We start from the raw sequence: 27,124 nt of genomic DNA on the forward strand, positions 1-27,124 counted from the left end.
TATCTTTTTCTTTTTTAATATAGTTTATTGATTACAGAGAGGAAGGGAGAGGGAGAGAAGAGAGAGTTAGAAACATTGATCAGCTGCCTCCTGCACACCCCCCACTGGGGATGTGCCCGCAACCAAGGTACATGCCCTTGACCGGAATCGAACCTGGGACCTTTCAGTCCGCAGGCCGACGCTCTATCCACTGAGCCAAACCGGTTTCGGCCACCATATCTTTTTCAACAATTCAACCCGTGACTGGCCAACAGAGTTGCGGAAGGATAATCAGTGGGAGCTGGGCAGACGTCCCCTCCCGCTGGCCCTGCGCTCTCCGACCACATGGCACGTCGCCCTTCTGGGCTAATGCCTGGAGTCTGGGAGCATCTGAGTCCCCGGCCCGTGTTCCCAGGTGGTGGAGGGCCTGAGCAGTCTACAGCAGGGAACCCCTTAGCCCCGGGCTTCCCACAGCGACTGCCTTGCGGATGGCGTTCTCTCTCCCCACCCTTTCCCGGGACCCCTGGCCGGTGCTGCTACGCCAGGGCTCTGTCCAGCGCCCATGAGGCCGTTCCCTGGACAGGGTTCTGCCTCCCATGGGCCTCTCCGCTCCTGACCAGCACCCCCCTCTGAGTCTGTCCTTCATCCTGAGCTGGTGTTTGCCTCCTCAGAGCTTCCTGCCTCTGGGCCTGGCTCCCCAGGAACCCACGGAGCCATCCACATCCGCGGCTCCTAACGGCCCTCCCAGCCGTAGCCTCCCAGGGCTGGGCTCGCCATGGTGACCATAACCACAGCCTGCTGGGTGCTGACGGGGTGCCCGGCCCTGTGCCGGTGTGACCGCCTTGGGCCCCCAAACCGCCACGGCCGAGGCTCTGAGGGGAAAGCAAGGAGCCTGCCCTGGGTCGCACCGTGAGCATGAGTGGCAGGACGGCCCGGAAGTCCAGGGTTCTAATCACAGGCTCTGGGGCCGCTGCTTTTAGCTGTCCTTCGAGGGACATGAGTCTTGCGCCCCCACCCCGGCCTCCAGGCACCCCAGCAGCAGGCGTTCCGTCTCCTCGGAGCACACGCGGCCCTTCATGGAGCAACACGGAGGCTCGGGCTCTGCACGAGGTCTTGGATCTTGGTGTCCTTGCTCTTGTCCTTCTTCCCACCTGGAAGCGGCTTCCTCCCTTTCCCTGGACAGCTCCTCGGCCTCCTTCAGGCCTCAGCTGGAGGCGGGGGGGTGGGGGTGGGGGGTGGGGGGGGTGGGCGGGCGGGGGCACACCTTCGGGAAGTTTCCAGGGACATCCCTCCCTCCGGCTGCTTTGCTTTCCTGTCTCTGGCCTCCTCCTCGGCGGCCCACAGCCCAGGCCTCTCCTTTTGATCACCAGGCTGTGTCCCAGTCCATAAGGATCAAAGATGACAGGGAGGAGGAAGGCAGGGCAGCCCCGTGCAGACACCCCTTATGTTGATGCACCCCTAGAACCACGTCCCCAGGCGTCCTGTGGGCCCCGCAGGGGGCTGACCGGTCACCTGCCATCCCCCCAGGCCTGATTCTCAAGGCCTCCTGAGCCCCACGCTGCCTGCCCAGGCTTTCCTCTCGCTCCTCCCCCCCCAGCTTCCCTCAGCTCCCACCCTCCCCTGTCCGTCTTCTGCTCGTGCAAAGCTGGGCCAAGTTTGTTTTCTGGGAGTTCTGTCGCCCGTGACCTCCTTCCACAACAGACAGATATGCATTCTGTTCCCTGTCCACGGCGCGCGGCCGGCCCTCTCCCGGCCTGTCTCATGCCCACAATTCCGCGTTCCCTGCCACTCACCTCTGTCCTGGGATCACGTCACAGACATCTCCCGGCCTCCCGAGTGCCGGGCCTCGGGTGACTCACACCCGGCCTTGCCCCCGAGGGCTCCCCGTCTTGTAGGGAAACAGACACACCGAGGAGCCACTAGGAAATGTGAAAATACCAGGAAAGTCAAATCACCCGTGACCCTCCCACTTTACAATGATGGCAAGCACGAAGGGAAAGCCCCCCCCTCCAAGGCCAGCTTCCAGTGTTAGTGAGACCCCTGGGCAGGCTCCTCCCTGCGCTCTCCTGGCTCACAGACACAGGGGCGATTACCACACGCTTTCATAACGCGTGTGCCCGGCGCTCGGCACCATGCCTGCCGCCGAGGGGGCCGCACGGGTGTTTGCTGAATCAATGAGGGACGTTTGGCTGCAGCTTTTCAATCAAGAGGAGAGCAGACAGCTCCCCAGGGGGGTCATTCAGAACATCTGGGGTAGGCGGAGGCATTGATTGAAAATTTACATGAACTGTTAAAACATCATTTTGTACTTGAAGAGTGGAAAAAAAATCCCTATTTTCGTAATATGACCATGGCAAATGGAGCATGACGATCATCTTTCAGGCGGGCGGGCCCAGTAGAAAGGTTTCCCCGAGAAGCCTATGGGGTGTGGTGGGAAGAGAAAGGTGTCCTCTGTGTGCGGGAGCCGGGAAGCTGCCAGGGGGGCGGGACCTGCACCAAGGTGGGGCGGATAGCGGTTCCCAGGTGGATGAGCTGAAGAAAGGGATTCTGGGCCGTGGGAATGGGGAGTTCTAAGAGAGCAGGGTGGGCTCGGGACGGGAGTGGGAGCAGAGTTGGAAGACAGTGAAGGATGAGCTGGGGGGGGGGGCGAAGAGGGAGGCGGGGGTGTCAGCCGGGCCACTCAGGCAGCTGAAAAGAAAAGGGAATATTTGGCTCATGTCCCTGAAAAGGCCCAGCCTGCAACGCCAGGCCCGCCCCAGGAAGGTCGCCCTGTTGGTTCTGGGGCGGGCGGAGTGGGTGCCAGGACTTAGACTGGCAGCCACCTGCCCAGGGAGAGAGCACACCCAGTGGCCAGCTCTGAGTCTGTGGGCCCACCCCTGAGATGGGGGGTGAGCTGGACCTGGACCGGGTGACCTGAGAGTGGGGCAGAGCAAGGCCCCAGAAGGAAGCGATGGGTCCAGTTGCTTGAAGAACAGGTAGCGGGTGCCAGGCCAGCCAAGCCCCCACCGGGAGGGTGTTGTCCGTGCACCCACAGGCCCCGGGGCCCAGGAGCGGGGCCGAGGCGGGCCGGTCCCCCCACTGTTCCCGGGGTGGGATCTGCTGTGCACTTCAGCACGAGGCAGCAGGGGCGCAACACACCGTCCACATGGCTCTCCTTCCTGTTGAGTGGTTCTCTGTTGTGTGATGCTCTGTCCTAGTCGCTGGCACTTCCTGGCTCCACGTGCCAGGGCCAGCCTCCAGGGGCCGTTGGTGCCCGGGCTAGAGACAGGCACCTCTGTTCACGCCACCCCACCTCCCACTTTCACCGCTTCTCCTAGCGGAGCGGCTGGAAAAAAATCACAGTCATTTCCTGGTATTCATTCCGTGAACACTCATTGAGCACCACGTGTATGCCGGGTGCCCACTCGCCGCCCAGAGGGGACCGCTGTCAAGGCAGAGGTGGCTGCCCTTGAGGACCTTATGTTCTTAGTGGGGAGACGGACAGTACACAAGTAAACAAACCAGCCAAACGAGGCTGTTGTGGAGTAAGTGCAATGAAGAAAATGAAACTGGGTGGTGCCGTGGAGGAAGGAAGCCACTTTTCATAGGGCAGTCAGGAAAGGTTTCACTGAGACGGTGGCCCGTGAGAGCCCAGGAAGCCAGGGGGAGAGCTTAGGAAAAGGCAATGGCACGTGCAAAGGTCCTGGGGCAGAAAGCAGCCCGACTTGTTCCCGGCACAGAGGAAGGGGGTGTGGCTGGAAGACAAGAGGTGGTGGAGAGGCAGGCAGGACCAGGTTTCTCAGGGCCTTCCTTGTAGGGCCCAGCCCGATCAAGAAATTCAAAGTGAATGATAAGTGTGATGGGAAACGATTGGGGTTTTTTAAATAGGTGAGTGGCATGACCCAACTGACCCTTGAGAAAGCTCTCTCCACGTGCTGCGGGGAGAGTGGACTGTGGAGGACGGGAGTGGGAGCGAGGAGCCCAGTCCTTGCAGGCATTCAGGCGGGAGATGCGGGCGATGGTGGGTGGCCAGGGGGTATGGTTCGGATAGGTCAGGGGTGACTCCTGGGACTCTGGCTTCAGCATCTGTGTGGTGGTCAGGTGGTTTTCTGAGATGGGCAAGATCGGGGGAGCAGGGTGTTTTGGAGGACTGGGGCGGGGAACCAGGAGTTTTGCTTTGGATCTGGTAGGGTGTGACGAGTCTTAGTCACCCAGGGAGAGACACCCAATAGGCAGACGGATATGTGAGGCTGGAGCTCAGTGGAGAGTCTGTGTGGGGGCTGGAAGCTGTTGAGTCGTCACAACATAATTTATGTGGAATCGATAGCCAGACGGGGCTTCCGCCCTCCAGAGCTTGGGGGTGACATGAGGGGGTAACATGAGGGGGCAGGGGTAGCAAATGGTCATGCTGGAGGACTGTGTTGAGATTTCCAAAATGCTCTGTGGATGATAATAATATTCCTCAGGCCTCAGGTCTAACTCGCAGGTGGAGAGTTAGACATTATTACCCCCATTCTATAGATGAGAAAACTGAGTCCCTGAGAGAGAAACGACTCAGTAATAATGGCTGCCATTTAGGGAGGACCACATAAGTGAACGAGGATCAGCCTAACCATTCTGCACATGTTGCCTCGTTTAATTCCTTTCACAGCCCCTTGAGGTCAGAATTATTGAGGCGTCACCCGAGGAAACGGAGTCTTAAAGAGGGAAGGTGCCCATGGTCCTAGGGGTGTAAGGAACAGAGCCAGGTTTCTGGGTATCTCCCGAGCCTGGTCTTCCCAGGACACCATGCATCATCACCCTATGCACTTAAGGAGGCCGCGGCCCAGAGCGAGTTGGCTTTCCCCTAAGTCACACAGCAAGAAGCAGGCAAGAGGGCCGAGGTCAAGCCTCCAAGGTTCTCGTTGGAAGGGACCCTGGCACCCCTCTAGGCTGCCCTCTGCACTGTTCTGGCAGGTGGGGTGCAGTTTCACCCAGGTGGCCCCCAGGCCGGTGCTCACTGCCTTCCCATTCCACCGCTGGGCAGGCTGACATGCGCTCCTACTCATTAGAACACCATCGACCACAACGTGATTTATGTGGTTTCGAGCCCATCCCTTCCTGTCCTTCCTACTCTGGACTGAACTTGACACTGTCCAGGTCTTGGAACTGGTCATAATTTGTCAGATGAGGGATGGCCAGTGAGGGGTGCCTTCCCCGTGCGTGGAGGTGAAGTGCTGCACCCAGGCTGGTTACCACGGCTGCACTGGGCCCAGGCCTCCTCCAGTTCCTCCCTCCCACGTGGAACCAAGCCCGATGGGAAAATGAGCAGTTACACCCCAGGTTACCCATGTGTCATACAAACCATGTGTCTCAGTCTTTTTGCCTCCAGTCTGTGGCCAAGATCCCCGCTGCAGCAAAGCACAGTCTTCCCCAAACACCACCAGTCCCTAAGTTTTACCTCATTCATTCGCTGAAAATTCACTGCTGGCCTGTTTGGTGCCTGCACTGGTCTGAGGGTGATCAGAATAGCACAATGAGCAAGAATGGACCTCTGCCCTCCTCGGCATTGATGGGGTGTGCCGGCCCTCCGTGCTAGTCTTTCTCCCTTGTTAGGGACTGGGCGGATGATACCCCAAACATCCCTGGCTTGGACCCTTCCCGCCACTGGCATCTCTGAGCTTGAACTTTCCTACCACCTGACGCGATGGTCATGCGCCCCCAAGTGGCTTCAGATTGCACGCTCTCTCTAGATTGTGGAGAAATGGGGCCACCTGCTGGCCAACCCCAGTCCTGAATCAGCTCACTGTTCACTCAGAATCATCTCTCTTTCTCCTTCTTTAATTCCTTTAGTCAGCAAACTTTGTGAACATCTTCCATGTCCAGGCACCTTTCTACCTGGGGATACAATGAGGAACAAGGCAGACAAGTCTATGCCCTCATGGAGCTGGCACCCTCTCTAGTTGGGGAGACAGACAAGGAAGCTGACAGTTGCTATGAAGGAAAGAACAGAATGTAATGGACTAAGGAGTGACTGAGGGGAAGGAAGACTCCTTACCAGAGTGGTGGCCAGGGGGGGGCCTCCCTGAGGAGGAGGCATTTGATAGAGACCTGAGTGATGAGGAGCGGCCAGTCATGTGCAGACCAAGAAGGAAAGGAAGGTACAAAGCAGCAGCATGTGCAAAGGCCCTGAGGCAGAGACTTCTTTCTGGGTTCAGTAACAGGAAGGAGACCGGTGTGTCTGGATTCGAGTTAGGGAGAGAGGAAGTCAAGGGAGGTGAGGAAGGAGAGGCAAGTAGGGGGCTGGCTCATGCAGGGCCACAACAAGGCGTTAGGTTCTGTTACAAATGGGATGAAACCCAAAGGAGGTTTTCTGGTTCGATTAATATTTTAGAATAGGAACCTGGATTCCACAGACCACCCCTCAAGGGGTCTGCGGATAGCATTCGGGGGGAGGGGGTCCATGAACTTGGAATTATGTCTCGATTTTTGCTATCCTCTGACCAAAAACCTGGTATTTCCTCCTATCTTGAATGTGGGCAACAGACCACAGTGGCACAGCAGGTTGGGCTTTGTCACCAATGGAATGCACAGCTGTTTCCATATTCTGTACAGTTGTTGCAGATCTCTGAAAATACTGTTTTCACTCACTGTGGCTTTGAGATGACAGCAGTCATCCGACCTTTGCTTGATCTTAAACAATAATGTGCTAATTAAAGAAGCCCATAGATTACCATTAGCACAATTCAAAATACCTGTGATGACTGTACTTCAATATAATTGATTTCATTTGAAATCTGAGTCACGGTGGTTAAGTTCTTCCTTTGGACTCCACTGTGAGACCCCACTGCAGATTTTGATTCATCGTCTCCATCCATTTCCACTTCCTGCTGATTCAGAAAGAAATCTGTACACACCACTCTTCCGGGCTTTTGGAGAGAAAGAGGGGGTTTTTCATTGAGTGTCGAGCTTGGGAAAGACCGAAGTTAAATATTTTAATCAATAAGCTACGGGTTATAGGGAATCAGAAAATACTAGTCACAAGACTTTATTTCCATTCTTATTCGATCAACTCAGTGCACATTTAATGGGGGCTTACCAGGACCCTGGTAAGTGTTAGGGCTGCAAGGAGAATGAGACGCCCCTGCCTCCTGGAGTTTCGGTCTGGCAGAGGAGAGTATATGTAAGCAAATGCAATGCATGTGAGAAATGCCTCGTGGAGCAGGGTGGGTACAGTTTTGTGGGGTGTGACATTTATATCATTTGCAGGACCTTTTAGAGAAAAAGAAGACAAAATTCTGAGGCCAAAATTAGGTATGGGGTCTTGGAAGTGTCCAATGTAAATGGGGTGGGGGGCTGAAACCCCGCTTCCCTCATTTAGGGTCAGCCCATGCAGACGGGAGGCAGCCATGCAGGGTTCATAGATGGGGGGTCGAGAAAGGGAAGTCGGAATAGACACGGTTTCAAAGGATAGAGCCTTCGGACTCCAGACCCCTTCAGCTGTAGTCTTGGATGATCAGCAGCAGGAGTGAGAAAGGTGAAAGGTCGGAGCATCCGGATACGCCGTCCACTTTCCAAAGCACATGGAGAATATACAGGCCGTGGCAGGGGGACAGGAACCTTGAAATGTGGCAAGACAAGTGGTTGGAAAAGCAGAGGTGCTGGGCAGAAGTGACTGTTCAATGTTTATGTCTTTATTTGGACGAACTACATGTTCAAAAGTCAAGAGGTACGGAGGGTTGATGGTGTTGCCAGTTTCTGGTATAGTTTTCAAGATCGAATCCATGCATACCCAAGCAGGTACCTAGATAGACTTTTTAAAAAGCACAAATAGTAGCACACCATACCCACTCTTCCGCCTCTTGAGCTTTCTACTCAGCCGGACATCTTGGAGATTGTTTCACATCAGGGCACAAAGGGCATCCTCGTTATTTTTCACGACAGCATAATATTTCATTGTAAAGATCCACCCTGAGGTACTCACTCAGCCCCTACTGCTGCACGCTCAGTTGTTTCCACTCTTTTGCTAAAACACCGCTTGCTGCTGGGAATATCCTTCTAGAGACATCATTGTGCCCAAGTTTGAGGGTATCCCTAAGATAAATTCCTAGACACGGAAGGTATGTGGCCCTGGCCGGTGTGCTCAGTGGTTAGAGCATTGGCCCATGCACTAAAGGGTCATGGGCTCAATTCCCAGTCAAGGGCACATACCTGAGTTGCAGATAGGTTCGATCCCCGTCCCCGGTCAGGGCACCTGCAGGAGGCAACCAATCGATGTGTCTCTTTCACACTGATGTTTCTCTCTCTTTCTCTCCTCCTCCCCGCTTCTACTTGCTCTAAAAATCAGTGGGAAAAATTTCTGCAGGTAAGGATTAACCAAAAATAGGGTATGTGCAATTGTCTCCTGGCCAGTGTAGCTCAGTTGGTTGGAGCGTTGTCCCATATACCAAAAGGTCCTGGGTTCTATTCCCCGTCAGGGCACATACCCAGGTTGCGGGAGGCGGCGGATTTATGCTTCTCTCTCTCACATTGATGTTTCTCCCTCTCCCTCCTTTTCTCTCTAAAATCAATAAAAACATATCCTCAGGTGAGGATTAAACATTTTTAAGGTACATGCCAGTGGTCGGCAAACGGCGGCTCGCGAACCACATGCGGCTCTTTGGCCCCTGGAGTGTGGCTCTTCCACAAAATACCACGGCCTGGGCGAGTCTATTTTGAAGAAGTGGCGTTAGAAGAAGTTTAAGTTTAAAAAATTTGGCTCTCAAAGGAAATTTCAATCGTTGTACTGTTGATATTTGGCTCTGTTGACTAATGAGTTTGCCGACCACTGGTATATGCACTTGTAATTTTGATAGACATTGCCAAATTATCTCTCTCCAGTGATGTGCACGTGTTGCCCTCACACCCTAACAGAGCATGTCAGGCACTGTTATCTTTGCTGATCTGACAGGTCAAAGAGTAGCTCAGTGCGGCTGTGGCTGTGTTTATCTTCTTGGGAGTGAATTGGAACATCTTTTCATTCAGAGCTGTTTGTATTTGCTTTGCTGGGCAGTCACTAGACCTGTCTGTTGGCCAGATTACTGCTGGGTCATTAGGTTTTTTTCTTATTGATTTTGAATCGCTGTTCATATATTAGAGAAATAAGCACTTAGCCTCGAGTTCCTTTTATTTCCCCCCAGTGGTTCATTAAGTTGGGAGGAATCGAGGGCCTGTGTCATCCCCCCAGTTTCTCAGAGGGAAAAAATATTGTAACTGTAAGTAACATACAGGGTGGGGAAAAGTAGGTTTACAGTTGTGTGTATGGAAAACAATACAATGATTAGTAAGTAATAATACAAGAGTAAACTCTGTTTGGCATACTCACAACTGTAAACCTACTTTTGTCCCACCCTGTAGCTTGCAACTATACATAAAAGTTGCTAAGTAGACTATGGAACTTCAGTCTTGGTTCATTTGACAAATAAATGTGGAGCACCTACTGGGTGCCAGCTGCTCTTCTAGGTACTGAGATTACAGCGGTGACCAAAACAGTCAAGGTCACGCTCTCCTGGGGATGATGTACCAGTGAGGCAGATGCACCAGGAGGGAGGAAACAGGAGAAATACCTATATATATAAAAGGCTAAGTGTCCATCCATCCGACCGGTAGCTATGACGTGCACTGACCACGAGGGGTCAGACGCTCCACGCAGGAGCTGCCATGAAGCGCACTGGCCATTTAAAAATAAACGGCACCACGGACCTGGAGCCGACAAACCAACACTCGGCTTCCCCCAAGTGAGACACAGGCCCCGCCACCACCCCAGAGCGATACTTCACCAAATCGCAGCCAACGCTGCCAAGACCCCATGGCGCAATATGTGGCCCACAGCACAGCCCAGCCCAGCCCGGACACGGTCACTGTGGGTGCCAGGTAATGATGTCACGTAGCAACACCTGGCTTCTTCTCCCTAGCGACTAGCCTCCTCGGAGTTTCTTCAGCCCAGGAACCTGACTTGCTTTATAGCCAGGTGCAAACATTTTACACTTTAACCAAATATCTGTGAAGCCCTTTCCATGCCTCATCTCATTTGATCCTTACAGCAGTCCTGGAGTGGGTAGATAGGAGACTCAGTAGAAGACTATTTTCTTTTCATTAGCTGGAAAACGAAGATTTAGAAAGTTTAGAAACTTGACCCGACTGAAAAGAAGTAAGAAATGGTGAACCTTGAAAATGACTTCAGGTTTTCTCACTGCGCAGAATATAGTCAAACACTGCTGCAGTTAAATATTTTACCCTTTGTTCTCCCTACGTGATCTACAATAATAATCTGCTTCATGTTAATATTTACTGCTGTGTTGCTGACAATTACCTGAAAGAGAAGTTGGGGTGCTTCACTGGGCTGGAAAAGGTTTAGCTAAATCAGAAAGCAGGTCTAATTAAGCAAGTTTATTCTATATCTATAAAAGGCTAAGTTGATATCAGGCGCATGCCTGATACATATAAAGCTCTCGCTGGCGCCAATCGCACATGTGTGTTTCTATCTGTCATTGTGGATCGTGAATTTGGTTGACACTTCTATTATAAAGGGCGAATAGTGATATTAAAATATTTCTCCTAATTAATTTCCTTTCAATGTGTACAAATCCATGCACCGGGACACTAGTCTTGAGATAATGATAAGTCTTATGAGAGAGGTGAAGTGGAGGTGACCTAGGAAGGTGTCATGCTGGGCTGGTTTAGATTAAGTGGCCAAGGAGGGACTTTGTGTTAGGACCCGAGTGACTGAGTGTAGGACCCAGTACTGCCTGGCAGAGGGCAGAGCACGTGTAAAGGCCCTGCGGTAGGAGTCGAGGTCAGAAAAACTAGCACAGGCCTAGGAGAAAGAACCTCAGAGGCCAGGGGAGGAACTCAGTGGTGGTGGTGTGGGCTGCAAGAATCCATTGGACCGTTTGTGTGAGAGGGGATTTGCTTTTTCTTTTGGAAATGTCCAAACCTAAAAGCAGAGAGAAGAGGTAAGGAGCCACACACATCTCCACCCAGCTCAATAGATATCAATGTCTTGCCAATCTTCCTTCACCTATACTCCTACTTTTTTGGTGGAGAGGCTGGATTTTTTTTCCTTTACCTCTTTCCTTGCCTCATTCTTTTCATTGAGGTATAACAAATACCAAAAAGTGCACAGATCGTCAGTATACAGCTCAGGGGCACCCACTCACTGAGCACGTCCACCCAGCCAGCGCCCAGATCTAAGAACTGATGACGGCAGCTCCCTGGGGTTCCTTCTGGTCTCTGCCTCCCAACGTCGAACATGCAAATGGAGCATAAAAGGGATCAAACGGGACGTCCTCCACTCTGACCAGCTTCTTGCACTTATCACTATACTTGGGAAGTTTAGTGTGTGTGTGTCGCTGTGTGTCCCTGTAGACGGCAGACTGCTCATTCTCATCGCTGTAGCATTGCACGCGTCACAGTTTATTTACCCCATCCCCTTGTTGACGGGCGTCTGGGCTGTCTGCAGGTTTGGGCTGTTTCAAATGGTTCTGCCATGAACATTCTAGCTCATCTTTTGGCGAACACACGTAGGCACTTGTGGTGGCTTATACCCAGGCATGCCGTCGGCTTTAGAAATAGTGCCTGTGTTCATGTGCTAGAGCTTCCGTAACAAAGGACCACCGGCTGGGTGTCTTCCACAACAGGAATTCATTCTCTTGCAGTTCTGGAGGCTACAAGGTGTCGGCAGGGTTGGTACCTTCTGGGGGCAGGGAGGGAAGGGTCTGACCCAGGCCTCTCTCCCTGGCTTGTAAAGGACATCTTCTCCCTGCGTCTTCCCATCGGCTCCCTTCTGCACATGTCTGTCTCTGCATCCAGCTTCCCCCTTTTCATATGAAAACTAGTCATCGTGGATTGGGGCCCCTTTATCTCTAAGTGAGGTCACACGCTGGGCGTCTGGGGTGGGGATTCCAACATTTCCTTTTTGGGGGAAACACAGTTCAACCTATACCAGTGCCAAAGAGTTTCCCAAAGTGGGGTCACACAGTCTCCTCACCCACGATGTGCTGGAGTATTTTAAAGTTTATTCCAGACGGGATACCGTTTGTCTCGGGAGCGCTTTAAAAAGGACTCGGTCTGATTTACATTTTTAAACAATTCTATTTGTTCCGTGGGATGGTAAGACAAGGTCAATATTTAGCCAAGGAAGAAAAGGTAAACAGAGAGTGGGCCCTCCTGGGACGGCCCCGGTAGGACACTCCAGAAGCCTGGGGTTGGAACACACCTCCCAGGTGCTCTTAGCTCAGCGACGCCGCTCAGAGCCTGTGCTCCGTCCTCACTGCCTGGTGCCAGGCCACCCCGTGCAGCATCCCTCGGGGCTCAGGGGAGGCCGGGGGACTCAGGCTGTCTTTCTGTCCACCCCCTCCCACCAGGACATACAGCAGCTTCTCCAGCTCCAGCAGCTGGTGCTTGTGCCGGGTCATCACCTCCAGCCCCCTGCTCAGTTCCTGCTGCCGCAGGCCCAGCAGAGTCAGCCAGGTAAGGCCCCAACCTGGTGGCCTCCCCACCGCCCGCCCAGAACGCCCCTCCCCCTCACCCTGTGTGTCCCCCGCTTGTCTCCCCAGGCCTGCTACCGACGCCAAATCTATTCCAGCTACCTCAGCAAACCCAGGGAGCTCTTCTGACCTCCCAGCCCCGGGCCGGGCTGCCCACGCAGGTGAGTGTCCACTGAGCGTGCCAGGCTGGGCCAGCCGTGGACTGGCGGGAGGCTGGGTGAATGAGGGTAAGGTGGGGCCGAGGGTCTCTTCTCCATTTGGCCCACTCCCCAGCCACAGAGGCCAGGACAGGAGCTGGGAGACCGGGAACCCGGCAGTGTCTACCACTGATTTGCTGTGGAACCTTAAGCAAGTCACTCTCGCTGTCTGGATCTTCCCCTGTAGCAGTGTTTTTTCAACCGGTGGGCCGCAAGAATTTTTAAAACGTGCCGTACCTGACTGTTTAGTCAGGGGCACTGACCTCTTTCCCCTTAGATTGTCAAATTTAAAAATGACAACAGCCAACACAACAATAGCCGTCTAGTGTGAATGAATCAAAATTATACCTATTTTTTTTTGTCAGATGGGTAAAAATATATTTTTTTTGGTGTGCCGCAGGATTTTAGTAATTAGTTTATGTGTGCCACGAGATGGAAAAGGTTAAAAATCGTGGAATGAGGGGAGTCCACCAAATCAGTGGCTCTTAGCCCTTCAGGTACATGGACTCCTTTGAGAAGTCGATGGAAGATTCGATCCCGCCCCCCCACTACCCCTGAATGCACATGTGCACAAACACAGGAACCTTGGGAGGTGTGAAAGTCTTTGGGTTCAAATGCCTTGGGTCTCTTCCCGGACTCCAAATGGAAGGTTCTCTGAAGAAGGGTCTGCTGGGTACTAATTCACACCCACCTTCCAGATCAGACTCTGAAAACCGGGGGCTCACACCGTATTTTAAAAAACGGAATTAGTTGACAAAATTCCCAGAAAACGCCAGATTCCCAACTTCTCTTGACAAACCGGAAGTTCTGGCAGAACTGATCTGTGTCCGTGTGGCTGAGGTGGCAGATGGCAGCTGGTCACTGGCCAGAGCAGGGGTCCCCTCAAACAGGGCGTGAGCCCTCCAGCCGCCTCGGCCTCCCCCTGCCTGGTCCCCATGGTCTTCCTTGGTTTGCTGCCTGGGTTCTAGACTTGCATAAAGAATCGTTCACAATCCGTTACAGACTTCAAAATTCCCTTCTACCCTTTTTGTAACAGTCCTTTCAAAGAATTCTATGAACTCTTTAGAAAACCCTAAAAGTTTAGGAACGAATAGAGGGCCTAGTGCAACTGTGAAATCCAGAAATGCTCGGAAAGTCAAGTTCTTGTCACGTGGGCACCGGAAGTCATTTGGCTGCAAAACCTGTCTTGACCCTGATTCAAGGCGATGAGTGACTTTGCTTTATCCCTCTTGTGTGATTCGGGCTTTGCTGGGAATGTTAATGTGTCCGAGTACGGGGTGATGCCTGGACCCTGATGGTGGTGTCACATCATATATGCCCCCTGTAGGCTTTGTAAAATATGAGAAGTTCCTGAATTCCAAAACAGATCTGGCCCCAGGGTTTTGGATAATGGATCAGCGACCTGTGTGGCCAGCTTCCCTGCACCCACCGCCTGCTTCAGAGCTTTAGTGTTTAGGGAAATAGCATTTTTTAACCAAGTTTTCCCAACAAGCCCATGCGACAGGCAGAGCAGCGGTGACTGTCCCATCCTGCGGAGGGGGACCCTGGGTTCCCCAGCAATTCTTAGCAGAGCCGGTCCTTGACTCCCTGTGGGAGAGGAGATGGAATCATGGCCCCCAGCTCCAGGGAAAGAACCCGCGGCCCAAGAACCCGCCTGCTCCTCCTGGGAGCTTGCAGGCTGGGAGGGGATCTGTAGGGTTCCAGCAGCGAGAGGCCCCACGCAGTCACTCTGGGACGTGACAGCCCAGTGTGGGGCCGGCCGGACCTGCGGGCAGAAGCTGGAAGGCAGGCAGGGAGGGAGGGAGGGAAGGGGGACTGCGCAGCCGTTGATGAGCCCCATCCTGGTCCTTCGTCCTGCATCCCGCCCACCTGCCCACCCCACCAGGCCGTGACCCGCCCCACGCTGCCCGACCCGCACCTCTCGCACCCGCAGCCCCCCAAATGCTTGGAGCCACCCTCCCACCCCGAGGAGCCCAGTGACCTGGAGGAGCTGGAGCAGTTCGCCCGCACCTTCAAGCAACGCCGCATCAAGCTGGGCTTCACGCAGGTCTGGCGGGCGTGGGGGTGAGGGGCGGGGCGGACCCCGGGTGAGGGGCGTGGCCAGCCGGGGGGGCGGGGCGAGCCCAGTACCGGGAGCCGGCTCTGACCGCCGTCCTCGCCCTGCCCGACGGCCCAGGGTGACGTGGGCCTGGCCATGGGCAAGCTCTACGGCAACGACTTCAGCCAGACGACTATCTCCCGCTTCGAGGCCCTCAACCTGAGCTTCAAGAACATGTGCAAACTCAAGCCCCTCCTGGAGAAGTGGCTCAACGACGCAGGTGGGACGGGGGCTCCCAGGTGGGCGGCAGGCGCGGGGCGGGGCCGGAGGGAGGCACCCTCTCATGCCCCCGTCTCCTCCCGGGCACAGAGACTATGTCTGTGGACTCCAGCCTGCCCAGCCCCAACCAGCTGAGCAGCCCCAGCCTGGGTTTCGATGGGCTCCCAGGCCGGAGACGCAAGAAGAGGACCAGCATCGAGACAAATGTCCGCTTCGCCTTAGAGAAGAGTTTTCTAGCGGTGAGGCCCGGTCCTGGGCGGCGCCGAGGGCGGCGGGCGGGGGTGGGGAGAAGGGCCCCGGCTAAGGAGCCCTCTGCCCGCAGAACCAGAAGCCTACCTCAGAGGAGATCCTGCTGATCGCGGAGCAGCTGCACATGGAGAAGGAAGTGATCCGCGTCTGGTTCTGCAACCGGCGCCAGAAGGAGAAACGCATCAACCCCTGCAGCGCGGCCCCCATGCTGCCCAGCCCCGGGAAGCCGGCCAGCTACAGCCCCCATCTGGTACCGGAGCCCTGGGGGGGGCACAGAGCTCTGCCGCCTCCTTGCCCCGCAGCAGGAACCTGTGTGATGCACAGCCTGCCTGGCTGCCCACCGTGCCCAGAGCAGAGGCAGGGAGTGGCCCATGGGGGGAGCCCTGTCACCCAGGGACGCGGAGTTTCCAGGGAACTGTGGTCTTAGGTGGGGGATACAAGCACCCACACATACCGACATTGCCAGACAGTTATCCCAGGACGTTGTCACACAGGGATAGAGACCAGGTAGGGGATGCAGGCACCTCCCCACACAGGTTCACAACCACACGGACACAGGCGGGGGCATTACAGCCCTGGGTGTGCACACAGACCCGGTTGGGATTACCAGACCATCGGAGCTGGTCATAAAGGACAAGAGAGAGCCAGCCACGTGAAGGACAGGCAAAGGGACCAGGGTGCACAAAGGCCTGGAAGCCAGACTGTCAAGCCCAGTTTGAGGAACTCCAGTACATTTTAGTGTGTGGAACTGGAATGTATTGAATGAATAGGGGGGGGGGGAGGAGGAGGCAGGGGCCAGACACCCAAGTGATATGCTGAGGAGCTTGAACTTGAACTTGGGCAGTGCAGCACTAAGGAGAGACAGGGTCCCATTTAGTGTGAGGCTCCTGGGGCTGCTGATGGAAGGATGAGACGAGGCAGGGAAGCCAAGGAGACTGGTGGATGTTCCCAGAAAATCAAGCCATTTGACTCTGATGCAGAGTCAGCCCTGCCATCATCCCCCACGTCAGACTTGCCACTGCACGGTGTCAGAGGGTGGGGAGAGCCCTCAGTTGGGAATCACTTGCTCCTGCTGGTGGCTCAGGATCACCTAGGGTACAGGTGGAGAAAGTGGAAAACACCTGGCACAATGCCAATAGAGCGTCGTACCCAGAGCCCCTTCACCATCCTGGGGGCAGAGGAGGAGGGGTCATCCCCACAGGAGCACCACAGGGATTGGTGGGAGACAGTGGCCTGACCATGCCTTCTCTCCTCTCTCCCCAGGTCACACCCCAAGGGAGTGCTGGGACCTTGCCGATGTCCCAAGCTTCCAGCAGTCTGAGCACAACAGGTCAGGGGGGGCAGAAGACGGTAGGGGCGGGGTGGGGGGGAAGAACACCACGCAGGCCTGAGCCCAAGGGTTGCAAGTGGCTCAGGGTGTCCATGGGCCTCAAGGCTGAGCCTGGGGATGAGGGGGCAGGGAGGACAGATGGGAGAGGGCAGACTCCCCCCTCCTGGCCAGAGAAAAGCATGGGGTTCCTGAAAGGTGATGTACTTGGGATCTGTTCCTGGCATTTATAAACTGTGTGAGCTTCAGAAGTGACTTTACCTCTCTGGGCCTCAGTTTTTATAAGATTATTGCGAATGTATAATACATGCAGAAGCCATATACATGCATATATATACATATAAATGTCACACACACACACTTTTATTTTTTTTTACTTTAGAAAAGAAGGAAGGAGAGAGAACTAGAAAATTAATGATGAGAGAGAATCACTGATAGACTGCCTCCTGCACACTCCCTACTGGGGATCGAGCCTGCACCCCGGGCATGTACCCAGACTGGGAATTGAACCGTGACCTCCTGATTCATGGGTAGACGCTCAACCACTGAGCCACACCAGCCGGGCCACACACACTCTTTTGTACAAAGCCCTCCTTTCCTGGGACACAGCATCATATACATAAGAGTACTATTTTTAAAAATCCACCATAGTGCCCCTTTCCAAGTTAAAAAATAATAAGTGGAGGTTTATAAAAGTAGTAAGGGTGTGCCTGGAACTGTTCTAAATGCTTTATAAAGAACTAGAGGCCCGGTGCACGACATTGGTGCACTGGGGGTGGTCCCTCAGCCCAGCCTGCGCCCTCTCGAAGTCTGGGACCCCTCGGGGGATGTCCACCTGCCAGCTTAGGCCTACTACCCACGGGCAGACAGACATCCCCCAAGGGGTCCTTAGTGCTACCTTGGAGGTGGGAGAGGCTCCCACTACCACCGCTGTGCTTGCCAGTTGTGAGCCCGGCTTCTGGCTGAGTGGCACTCCTCCTGTGGGAGCACACTGACCACAGGGGTCAGCTCCTGCATTGAGAGTCTGCCCCTTGGTGGTCAGTGCGTGTCATAGGGACTGGTTGTTCCCCCGTTTGGTCGATTTGCATATTGGGGTTTTATGATATAGGATATTGCCTCATTTAATCCTCACACCCATTTTATCATCCCATTTTCCTGATGAGAGAACTGAAGGCCAGAGAGGTGAAGGTGCTTGCTCAAGGGCACACGTGAGACTCAACAAAGCCAGGAGTTGTTACCCTGGCTGTCTGGCCTGACTGGGCTCAGAGTCCTCTCAACCTGCCAATTCCTGAGCCGAAAGCTGGTGCCCAGCTGCACCCCTCATGCATGCCTGGCTCCTGGAGGGATCCTTAGGGCTTCTGGGCGCCTCCAGTTCTCATCTGTATAAAAAGAGCCTTGGGCTGAGGTTCAGGGCAGGGCACTGAGCTTGGGCTCAGTGAGTGACAGCTGCTCTTACTTCGATGACTGTGATTGCTGCCACCGTGGCAGAGGCATGACGAAACGGCCCTGGGAAGAGAGGGCAGGAGGCCTGAGTCGGCTCTGATTGAGGAGATGCTGGGAGACTGCGGCTGGAGGAGGCAGGCAGGAGGTGACCCAGCCTCCTGGGTGGAGGACCAGGGAAGCTGAAGTCTCCCTCTCTCTGTCTCTCTCTGGCAGTTACTACCTTATCCTCAGCTGTGGGGACGCTCCACCCCAGCCGGACAGCCGGAGGGGGTGGGGGCGGGGGCGGGGCCGCGCCCCCCCTCAATTCCATTCCTTCTGTCACTCCCCCACCCCCGGCCACCACCAACAGCACAAATCCCAGCCCTCAAGGCAGCCACTCGGCTATCGGCTTGTCGGGCCTGAACCCCAGCGCGGGGTAAGTGGGCAGTCGGGGAGACTGTGGGGAGAAGCAGGGTCGCTGCTGCTTCCTGGGTGGGGAGCCGAGCCCCAGTTCTGCCGGCCCCGCGCCTGCTAATGCCTCTGCTTTGCCTCTTGCAGAAGCACAATGGTGGGGTTGAGCTCCGGGCTGAGTCCAGCCCTCATGAGCAACAACCCTTTGGCTACTATCCAAGGTGCGTGCTGCCTCATGTCACTCCCATGGTCACCAGCCCTGCCCTCACGGGCCTCGAGCCCCTCCATTGCTGCTCCAGCCATGCCATCTGCCCCTGCTCACTGCATTGCTCACCTCTTCATACCCACCTCACCTTTGGGGAAGGTGTGAGGGCTGCTCATGGGGGTCATTGGGGCTGATGGGAAGACAGGGGGCGCTGTGGGCAAGATGCTAGAAGGTGCCCCCAGCCCAGCCTCTCTCTCTCCCTGCCAGCCCTGGCCTCTGGTGGAACCCTGCCCCTTACCAGCCTTGACGGCAGCGGGAACCTGGTGCTGGGGGCAGCTGGTGCGGCCCCGGGGAGCCCTGGCCTGGTGACCTCACCGCTCTTCTTGAACCACGCTGGGCTGCCCCTGCTCAGCGCCCCGCCTGGCGTGGGCCTGGTCTCGGCAGCCGCTGCGGCTGTGGCAGCCTCCATCTCCAGCAAGTCTCCGGGTCTCTCCTCTTCCTCCTCCTCTTCCTCCTCCTCGTCCTCCTCCTCCACTTGCAGTGAGGCCACAGCACAGACCCCTGGAGGCCCAGGGGGGCCGGAGGCAGGGTCCAAGCCCGAGTGAGGGCCCGCCACGCCTCCCCTCCTACTCCTCCGACCCCCACTTTGGTCCCCGTCTAGAAGACAGCGAGGAGGCCAGCGATGGGAGTGTAGGAGGTCCTTGGAGCAGGAGTGATAAGGGAGAAAAGACCAAAAAAAATCAAACAACCAAAAAAAAAAGAAAGAAAGAAAGAAGAGAAACCAACAAAAAAGAAAACCAAAAATAATCACAACAAAAACCAGCTGCCCCAAAGGAACCAGAGGTGAAAAACAAACAAAAACCAAAAACAGACCAAACACCCCACCCCCCCACCCCCCAAACCAAACAAACCAAAAACCAGTTGCAAGCCAGACCTCAGTGTGCTCATCCTCACAGCTAGGACACCAAATAAGAACCCCAGCCAGGGGCCGAGACGCCGGAGGGCGGACCTCACCCTGAGCCCCTGGCTGTGGGGCCGACCTGCAACCTTGCCTCCCCCCCGCGGGGGCCAAAGAAGGAAAAAGAGAACGACGTGCCAGCCTCCTCGCCCCCCCCCCAGCCCTGGGCCGGTGAAGACGGCGCAGCCTGGGGTAGAGGGGTGGGGCTCAGAACCACCACCAAATGTTCTTTTCCAAAAGGTGAACGAGAAAGGGCCTGAACAACCTTACACCAAATATTCAGTAGCTTCATCCAAAGGATGTACAGAATTTTTAGCGTTGTGTTCAACAGAATGTGTCCCCACCATGCGTCCTCCTTCCCCCTCCCCCCAGCTCTCCCCACCCAGGCAGGGGGTCTCGCTTTAACCTCCTCCCTCCCCCGCCGCCAGTGGAGAGTGCAGGGGAAGGCCTGGGATGACTTTTCACCCCTGGACTTCCCCCGTTTCCCTTTGAAGGGTGGGCTAGGCCATTTTTGCTAAGTTCTAGCTCTCACATGTCCCCCCTCACCGGGTCACCCTCTGGGACCTCCCCCCTCCCCGGCCTATGGGGAGATGGAAGTTCCAGGCAAAGAGGGAATGAGGTGAGGGCATCCAAGTTGTCTTTCTTTCCATCCTTGTCTGTCAGTTCCCCTGAAAAAAAAAATTCATATTCCAGTGCCTATCCGTGGAATCCTTCACGTTCTTTGACATTGACCAGAAACCAAAAAGAGAACTCACTTCACTCCCCCCACCCCCGCCCCGCCCCACCCTGTGCCCCTCTGATACTGGCAGATGCCTCTTCCTCTCCCTGACACGTGCAGACACGCACTCACCCCAGCGGTGAGGCTCCTCGAGATGGCATCCCCAGCAGGGTCCGTGTGGCGGGGACAGTGCCGTGACCTGTGGTCCCCATCTGAGAGGGCACTGTGGTGGCCGCTGCCCCCATGAGACCTCCCTCTAGTCTTGGCTGGACCCTGTGTTTGCCCAGCCCCGGACACATCCGCAGGACGACAGACAGAGGAGAGACACCGCTGGGAGCCGCTTTGCCCCCTGCTATGGTGGAGGCCAACAAAGTTTTGAACCAAAAAACAAAAAAACCAAACAAACAATAAATTAAAACTAGAAAGAAAGAATTTATATATATATTTAAGGGAAAGAAGAAGAGAACTCTTCAAGAATAAGAAGGAGCCGCGAGGCGGAGCCAAGCCCTGTCCAGGCCCTTGGTCCCCGAGGCGGGTGGAAGGACAGATGCTTCTTTCTCTTCACAAATACCTCATGGACGTGGTCTTCGGGAAAGCCGGAGGGGGGCAGCCGGGGCAGGGCCTGTCCCTCAGCTAGGGCAGATGGAAGCGGGTGGGCAGGGCTGAGAGAGGGTGCCAGGGACTGGGGTGAAGAGCCCCCGTACTCCCTGCCCCACCCCCATCAACTGAAAAAGCTTTAAAAAAACAACAGGAAAAAAGGAATAAGAAGACAAAAAGAATGGATGAAGGAAAACTAACACACTTTCGGGTGGTTTGATTCCTCCTTTGATTTCTTTTTCTATTCTGTCTGTCCTCTCGCCTCTGTAACTTTTCTCTTTGCTTCTCTCTCTCTCTCTCTCTCTCTCTCTCTCTCTCTCTCTCTCTCTCTCTCTCTCTCTCCCCTCTCTTCCTTCTTCTCTCATCTCTCTCAATCTCTTTCTTTCTGTGTCTCTCCTCAAACCAAAGTGTTGCTGTGAAGGACGAGAGCCATGGAAATCAGAGTGGCCCCGCCCCTCGCTGGGCAGAGCAGAGAAGAGCAGAGGGAGGGGGAACCCCGAGACAGTGCTGCTGGACACTGAGGAGAGGCAGACAGAGCCTCGGATGCCACTCTGGGCCCTGAGGCCTCTGCGTTCTTTTTCTCGTCTCCCTTCTCCCACCCGGGAAATGAAACTGTTGGGCTGGGCCACAGAGGCAGCAGAGACTCGGCTGTTTCGGGGGTCTGGGGTGCCCTGTCTGGTAGCAGTGGAGTGGCCGCCCCTAGGACCCTGGCACCCATGATGGGGCCTGGCATGCCATCAGCCAGCCTCGCCGGAATGTAAGAATCTCTGCTGAACCGACTCCCTGCCCTCACCCTACCTCTGAGTTTGTCCATTTTTATTTCCTGAAGAGAAGAGACTATTGAGAGGGCCTGGGCAGACAATAAGGACATTTGAGCAGAGCAAAGTTAAAGGAATTACAACCAAAAACCCCTCCGAGAAGACAGGCAGCATGGAAGGCATGGTGGAGATGACTCAAACAAAAACTATGATTTCAGACCAAAAAAAAAAAAAAAAAAGAAAGAAAAGAAAAAAAAAAGAATAAAATGGGGAAAAAAAAGAAAAAAATCCAGGACTCACCACCACCCACTTCATCCTGCTTCCTCCCCATCAAGTCCTGCCACCTGGGACCTCTCCCCAACCCCAGTGTTGGGGGAGTGGGGCAGACAGCAGAGGAGGAAGTAGGGAGCAGGGATAGGGCCAATGATGCCCTGACACTGGTGGAGGGACCCCCCCATGCAGCGGGGGGTGGTGGGGACCCTCCCCATACAACCCCTATAACTGGGAAAAGAAAAACAAGAATAAAAGAAAATTCCTGGGAGGGGGGGAAATAACCAAATCCCAAGCTTTAACTACAGCTGTGAAACCAAATATTGGGAAGGGGGTGGGAGGGAGGGAGGGGCAAGTGTGCCCCAGGTCTCCCCCCTGGGCCCCCTCCCCTGAGGACTCGAGATAAGGCACCAAATACCTCATAGAACTTTAATGTTAAAAAAAAGGAAACCAAATATCGTTGGCTGGGGGCCGGCCAGGGCAAGGGGCTGGGGGGCGGAAGGGAGCCAGGGTTGGGAAGGTGATGGGGGAATTTGTGCCCCCCACTCCCCTCTTGCCCCTTCCACTCCAGTCCCCCGGCTGAACTCCGGGAAACAAAACTATCTCATCGTTTTTATTTTGTGGTCTGTACAGAGCCTGTGTCCGTGTGTCTGTGTGAACGAGAGATTTGGGGGGGGTTGGGGAACATTATATGGGGGTTGGGGAGGGAGACCCCAGACCAGGCTCTGGGCTAGGTGCCATGACTAAGGTGAGGGGCCAGGGGCCTGGGCTATAAAGAGAGGAAGATGAATGGATTGGAGAAGTGTGGCAGGGGGCACCCTCTGAATTTCTCTTCTCCCCAACCATGACCTCCTGCTTGAGGAAGGGACAGAGACTGGGTCTACCCTAATGGTGGACCTTTTAATTGTGCCAAAAAAGAAAAAAAATGCCAGTAACTAAAACACCTGTCTCTGTTGTCTCCTGGGAGGGAGGGGCGGGGTGTAAGTGGGGATGGGTGGAGATTGGGAACTCTGGCTCCTGCATGAGTTGGGACTAAGATCAGGAGGAAGGGGAAGGATATGTTTCCCACACATCTCTCTGGGGAGGACCAAGAGAGAGGGTCTCCACATCCAAGCCATGTAGGGGGTGACCTCCTGACATGACTAGATTTCCTCAACCACCCAGATCCCAGGTGCCTCTCTCCCATTTAGCCCAGGGTAGGGGGAACTGAGTGAGAGAGAGAGTGAGACAGACTGAGCAAGATTGAGACACGCGGGCCCCCACTGGCCTCTGAGTGGGAAAGGCAAGTGCGAGAAATAAAGGCCTCCAAGAGAAAAAAGAAACAAACCAAAGATTTAACCATTAAAAAAAAAAAACACAAAAAAACCACAGACAACTCCGCTACCTTTTTATACGTTGGAAAAAAAGTGAAAAAAGTTAAAATTAAAAAAAATACACAAAACAAGCCGCAGTTCCTTCGTGCGGTTTGAACTTTGACCTCAGCAGTCTCCAAAGCAAGATGACGATGACAAAGGCGAAACAAAAAAAGAAAAAATAACGTATATTTTTAAGTATTTGTCCTTGAGATGTTAGCTCCTTGTTAAACACAAAAAGGAGAGAAAAATCCAGACAGACGTGTTGCTGGGACGGAGACAACTATTTACTATGTCTGTGACCCCTCCTCTCTGCCTCCCCCTTTCTCCCCCCTCCTCTTTCCTCTATCCCTGCTGCCCCTCCCCTAGCCTGTCCTCCAAGCCCAGGGGCTCAGTATTTATTTATTTATATAATTGCAGGGTGACTGGGGGCCTCTCTCAACAACTGTAGAGAAGGCCTTTGGATCATGGTGGGTAGGGAATGGGCAAGGAGTCTTTGGGGAAAAGCAGGGGCCTGATCCTTGATCAACTCCTCTCTGCTGGCTCCTTCCAGGCTTCTTATCCCACTGCTGCCACCACTACCTCCCAAATCCAGGGCTGCACTAGGGCAAGGTGATCCCCCACCATGTAAAGATCTGATTGGCTCAGCCCTTGCTGGGTGGGTGTCTTACACCTACTCATTTGAATGACTGGGTGGAATGGGGATGGGAGGAGGTGGCAACAAGTGGGCATAGGAGACCCAGAAGTGGCTCCTGGAAATTGACTAGGCCCTGGAGACCTTCTCCATTCTCACCAAGTTAGCTCCCCCTTTCAGTTCTGTCTGACCCCTGTGTTGGTAGCCCTTCCCTTCCCATCCTGCACCCCCTTTCCTGTCTCTTCTCGTGGTAGCGGGTTAGCGTTTCAGTGTTCTTAACTCCAATCTGCTTGTTCATTGTACAATGTGCTTCTTTTAAGGCCCCATTTTTGTAACTTGAGTGTGTCATTCATCTGAACAACATCAAAAAATAAAAAATTAAAAACTGTACAGAGAGAAATGCTGCTGGCTCTCCCTTGGTCTTCTCTCTGTCCTGGGAAGGGTCGTGGGGAGAAATCAGGGTATGGGGTGGGTATGTGTGTGCTGGGGAGGGGAGGGCTTTACTTCTGTTAAGCAAACATTCACTCGGAAGGAAGGCCTGGTGTGGCTGTTGGTTGGATCGCTGTCCTGCAAAAGGTGGAAAGGTGGTTGGTTAAATTCACAGTCAAGGTCAGGGCACATACCCAGGTGGTGGGTTCAATCCCGTCAGGGCCCTTCCTGGAGGCAACCTGTCGATGATGACATCAATTTTCTTTCCTCTCTCTCCCTTCTAAATATCAATGAAAAGCATATCCTCAGGTGAGAATTTAAAAAAATGAAGTAAGGCCCAAGCAAGGTGTTTTTTTTGCCAATCAGAAAACCAAGATTTGAAACTTAGGATGAATTCAAATTCTTGAATTCAAATCTCAGTTCTGCCATTTTATAGATATGTGATCTTTGATATGTAAGCTTCAATGACCTCATCTGTAACAGGGACAGTACCTATTCTGGGACTGGTAAGAATGAAATGATGCAGATTTCAGGCACACTGTCTAATAAATGAGAACCACAAAAAAACAGGAAACCAGTATTTCCCCACTTCCATCCCCAGAGGACTAACAAAATCCTTTAAAAACTGAGTTGGGCCCTAGCTAGTTTTGCTCAGTGGATAGAACATTAGCCTGCGGACTGAAGGGTCCCGGGTTCGATTCCAGTCAAGGGCATGTACCTTGGTTGCAGGTTCCCCGGCCCTGGTCAGGGTGCGTGCAGGAGGCAACAACTAATCGATGTGTTTCTCTCACATCGATGTTCCTCTCTGTCTCTTCCTCTCCCTTCTACTCTCTCTAAAAATCAATGGAAAAATAACCTCAGGTGAGGATTAACAAACAAAAACAAAACTGAGTTGGCCCAGCTGGTGTGGCTCAGTGGTTGAGCACTGACCTATGAACCAGGAGGTCGAGGTTCAATTCCCAGTCGGGGTACATGCCCGGGTTGCGTGCTCCATCACATGTAGGGCATGCAGGAGGCAGCCAATCAATGATTCTCTCTCATCATTAATGTTTCTATCTCCCTCTCTCTTCCTCTCTGAAATCAATAAAAATATTAAAAATATGTATTTAAAACAAAAAATGAGTTGACTTGAAGTTGTCTGATGAAACAAAATATATACTTTTTTTTTTCCAGCGCAACATACACTCAAATTTTTGTGCCCATACTAAATCATTTGAAAGGAAGAACAGCTTTCAGGGTAGGCCAGGGGCTGATCACCAAGACTTCACCACTGAAAACCAGGAATGGTATCACAACTGGGTTTTTTCACTGCCATCAGGTCTCCTTGTCACTGTTCCATCCTATGATGTATGGCACTCAGGTGTTGGGATTCTGCAAATTCAATAGTGAGGGATGGGGAAGAGGAGAAAGGAAGAGTGGGAGGGTTTCGATCATTCAGATAGATTAAAAAAGTATCAGCACTGCATTGTTTTGGCAAGATTGAGAGACAAGTCAGTAGGGATAGGGGAATGGGATGTTGGAATGGAGATTCAGAATACTCTGAGGAGTCATTTGGTCCACCCCCTGCCTGCAGGGTGGTATGGTCAGAACCATACAGATCAAAAGTTCCTTGTCACTCAGGTCATCAATCCTGTGGCAAGCAGACACCACACCTGAGAGCACTCTGGAGCTGAACTAGCATCTACCTGTAGCCCTGTGAATGTGCTTAATCACTCCACATGCCCTCTCCTGTACAGTCATACTTTGGCCTCCTCTTGTCGAGAACACATTGGGCACTAGAGGACCACTGTTCTGTCCCCTTAACAGTTCTTATGCAGCTTCCATATCCAACTATAAATTGGCAATACAAAGCTCTTAGAGGGGTCTGCAAGTCACCTGCATCAGAACTGGTGTGTTCAGAACATGGATTCCAAGGTCACACACATACATGCTCACTGGATACAAAGCTCTGGGGGAACTGCCTAACACACAGTTTGAGAACCTTTGCCTGTCCAACTCAATCCCCAGCATCCAACCAGGGTTTGATTAGTGCCACCTTTTTTAACAGTGGTTGAGGACTGTGGAAATTTCAGCAGGGTGATGGTAAATGATGAGTCTTGTTCATAAACCTGTTTGCACACACAACTTTTTCTCAGGGTGGGAGTCCAAAATTTCCTTTAAAGGCTCTAAAAAGGAACCACAGTAGAGGCGAGTGGTCACCCCGCTGTCACAGAACCTTTTTTCTCTGCTGAAAGCATCTTTATCTTGGGGTCAACCAGCACCTTGAGTTTTTCAGCCGGATGTTTAGCTGGTTTTGCAAGCATAAATTCTCTGATTGTTCTCAGTACTGATTTGATATGACTGTCAGGATAGGATGTTACAGGTTTTTGTGAGAAGAGGCAGTTTAAGGACAAATTTTACCTGGTGATTAAGGAAGGGGGGCATGCTAGGCTGACTTGGCTGGAATCCTTTCTGCAGGGTATAAGGTTACTGAAAGAAGGTGCCTAGGATTAACACTCTGCGAAAACTGCTTAACAGATCACTTGCTCTTCATTAGGAGCTGTCAAGATACCAAATGGGTGCTTTTTCTTTTTTAAAATGATTAAAATAAGCATAATGTAGCAAAATCTACAAATGGTGCTAGACCTGGTTTCTAGCCTGGCCCCACCACTTGTGTGGCCTTGGTCTCTTCCATCCATGAGCCCTCATTTTCTTACCAGAGCCACAGGCTAACCCAGTCCGTCTTAAAGCCCCAGTGCCTAGAGGGGAACAGGGCTGCTGAAGGGAGTCCAGAGTAATGTGGAAGCCAAGTGGGCATCAGAGACTGAGTGGGCAGC

The 27,124-nt window shown here is 53.6% G+C and overlaps 1 protein-coding gene across 1 annotated transcript in view; it reads left to right on the top strand.

Annotated features, from left to right (window-relative positions):
- The window catches only part of POU2F2 (POU class 2 homeobox 2), a gene marked incomplete at its 3' end in the record, with an annotated part of 32,908 nt that extends 13,711 nt beyond the window's left edge, over nt 1–19,197 (top strand). Inside the window, exons 7-16 of the mRNA XM_079799334.1 lie at nt 12,342–12,447; nt 12,534–12,625; nt 14,547–14,708; nt 14,838–14,979; nt 15,069–15,217; nt 15,301–15,477; nt 16,491–16,557; nt 18,211–18,412; nt 18,535–18,608; nt 18,860–19,197. Of these exons, the coding sequence (XP_079655460.1) occupies nt 12,342–12,447; nt 12,534–12,625; nt 14,547–14,708; nt 14,838–14,979; nt 15,069–15,217; nt 15,301–15,477; nt 16,491–16,557; nt 18,211–18,412; nt 18,535–18,608; nt 18,860–19,197 (1,509 nt within the window). The remainder of the gene's footprint in view (nt 1–12,341; nt 12,448–12,533; nt 12,626–14,546; nt 14,709–14,837; nt 14,980–15,068; nt 15,218–15,300; nt 15,478–16,490; nt 16,558–18,210; nt 18,413–18,534; nt 18,609–18,859) is intronic.
- Nucleotides 19,198–27,124: the final 7,927 nt, after the last annotated feature.

The sequence above is a fragment of the Cnephaeus nilssonii genome (genome assembly GCF_951640355.1).
Source record: "Cnephaeus nilssonii genome assembly, chromosome: 20".
NCBI classification, from domain to species: domain Eukaryota; kingdom Metazoa; phylum Chordata; class Mammalia; order Chiroptera; family Vespertilionidae; genus Cnephaeus; species Cnephaeus nilssonii.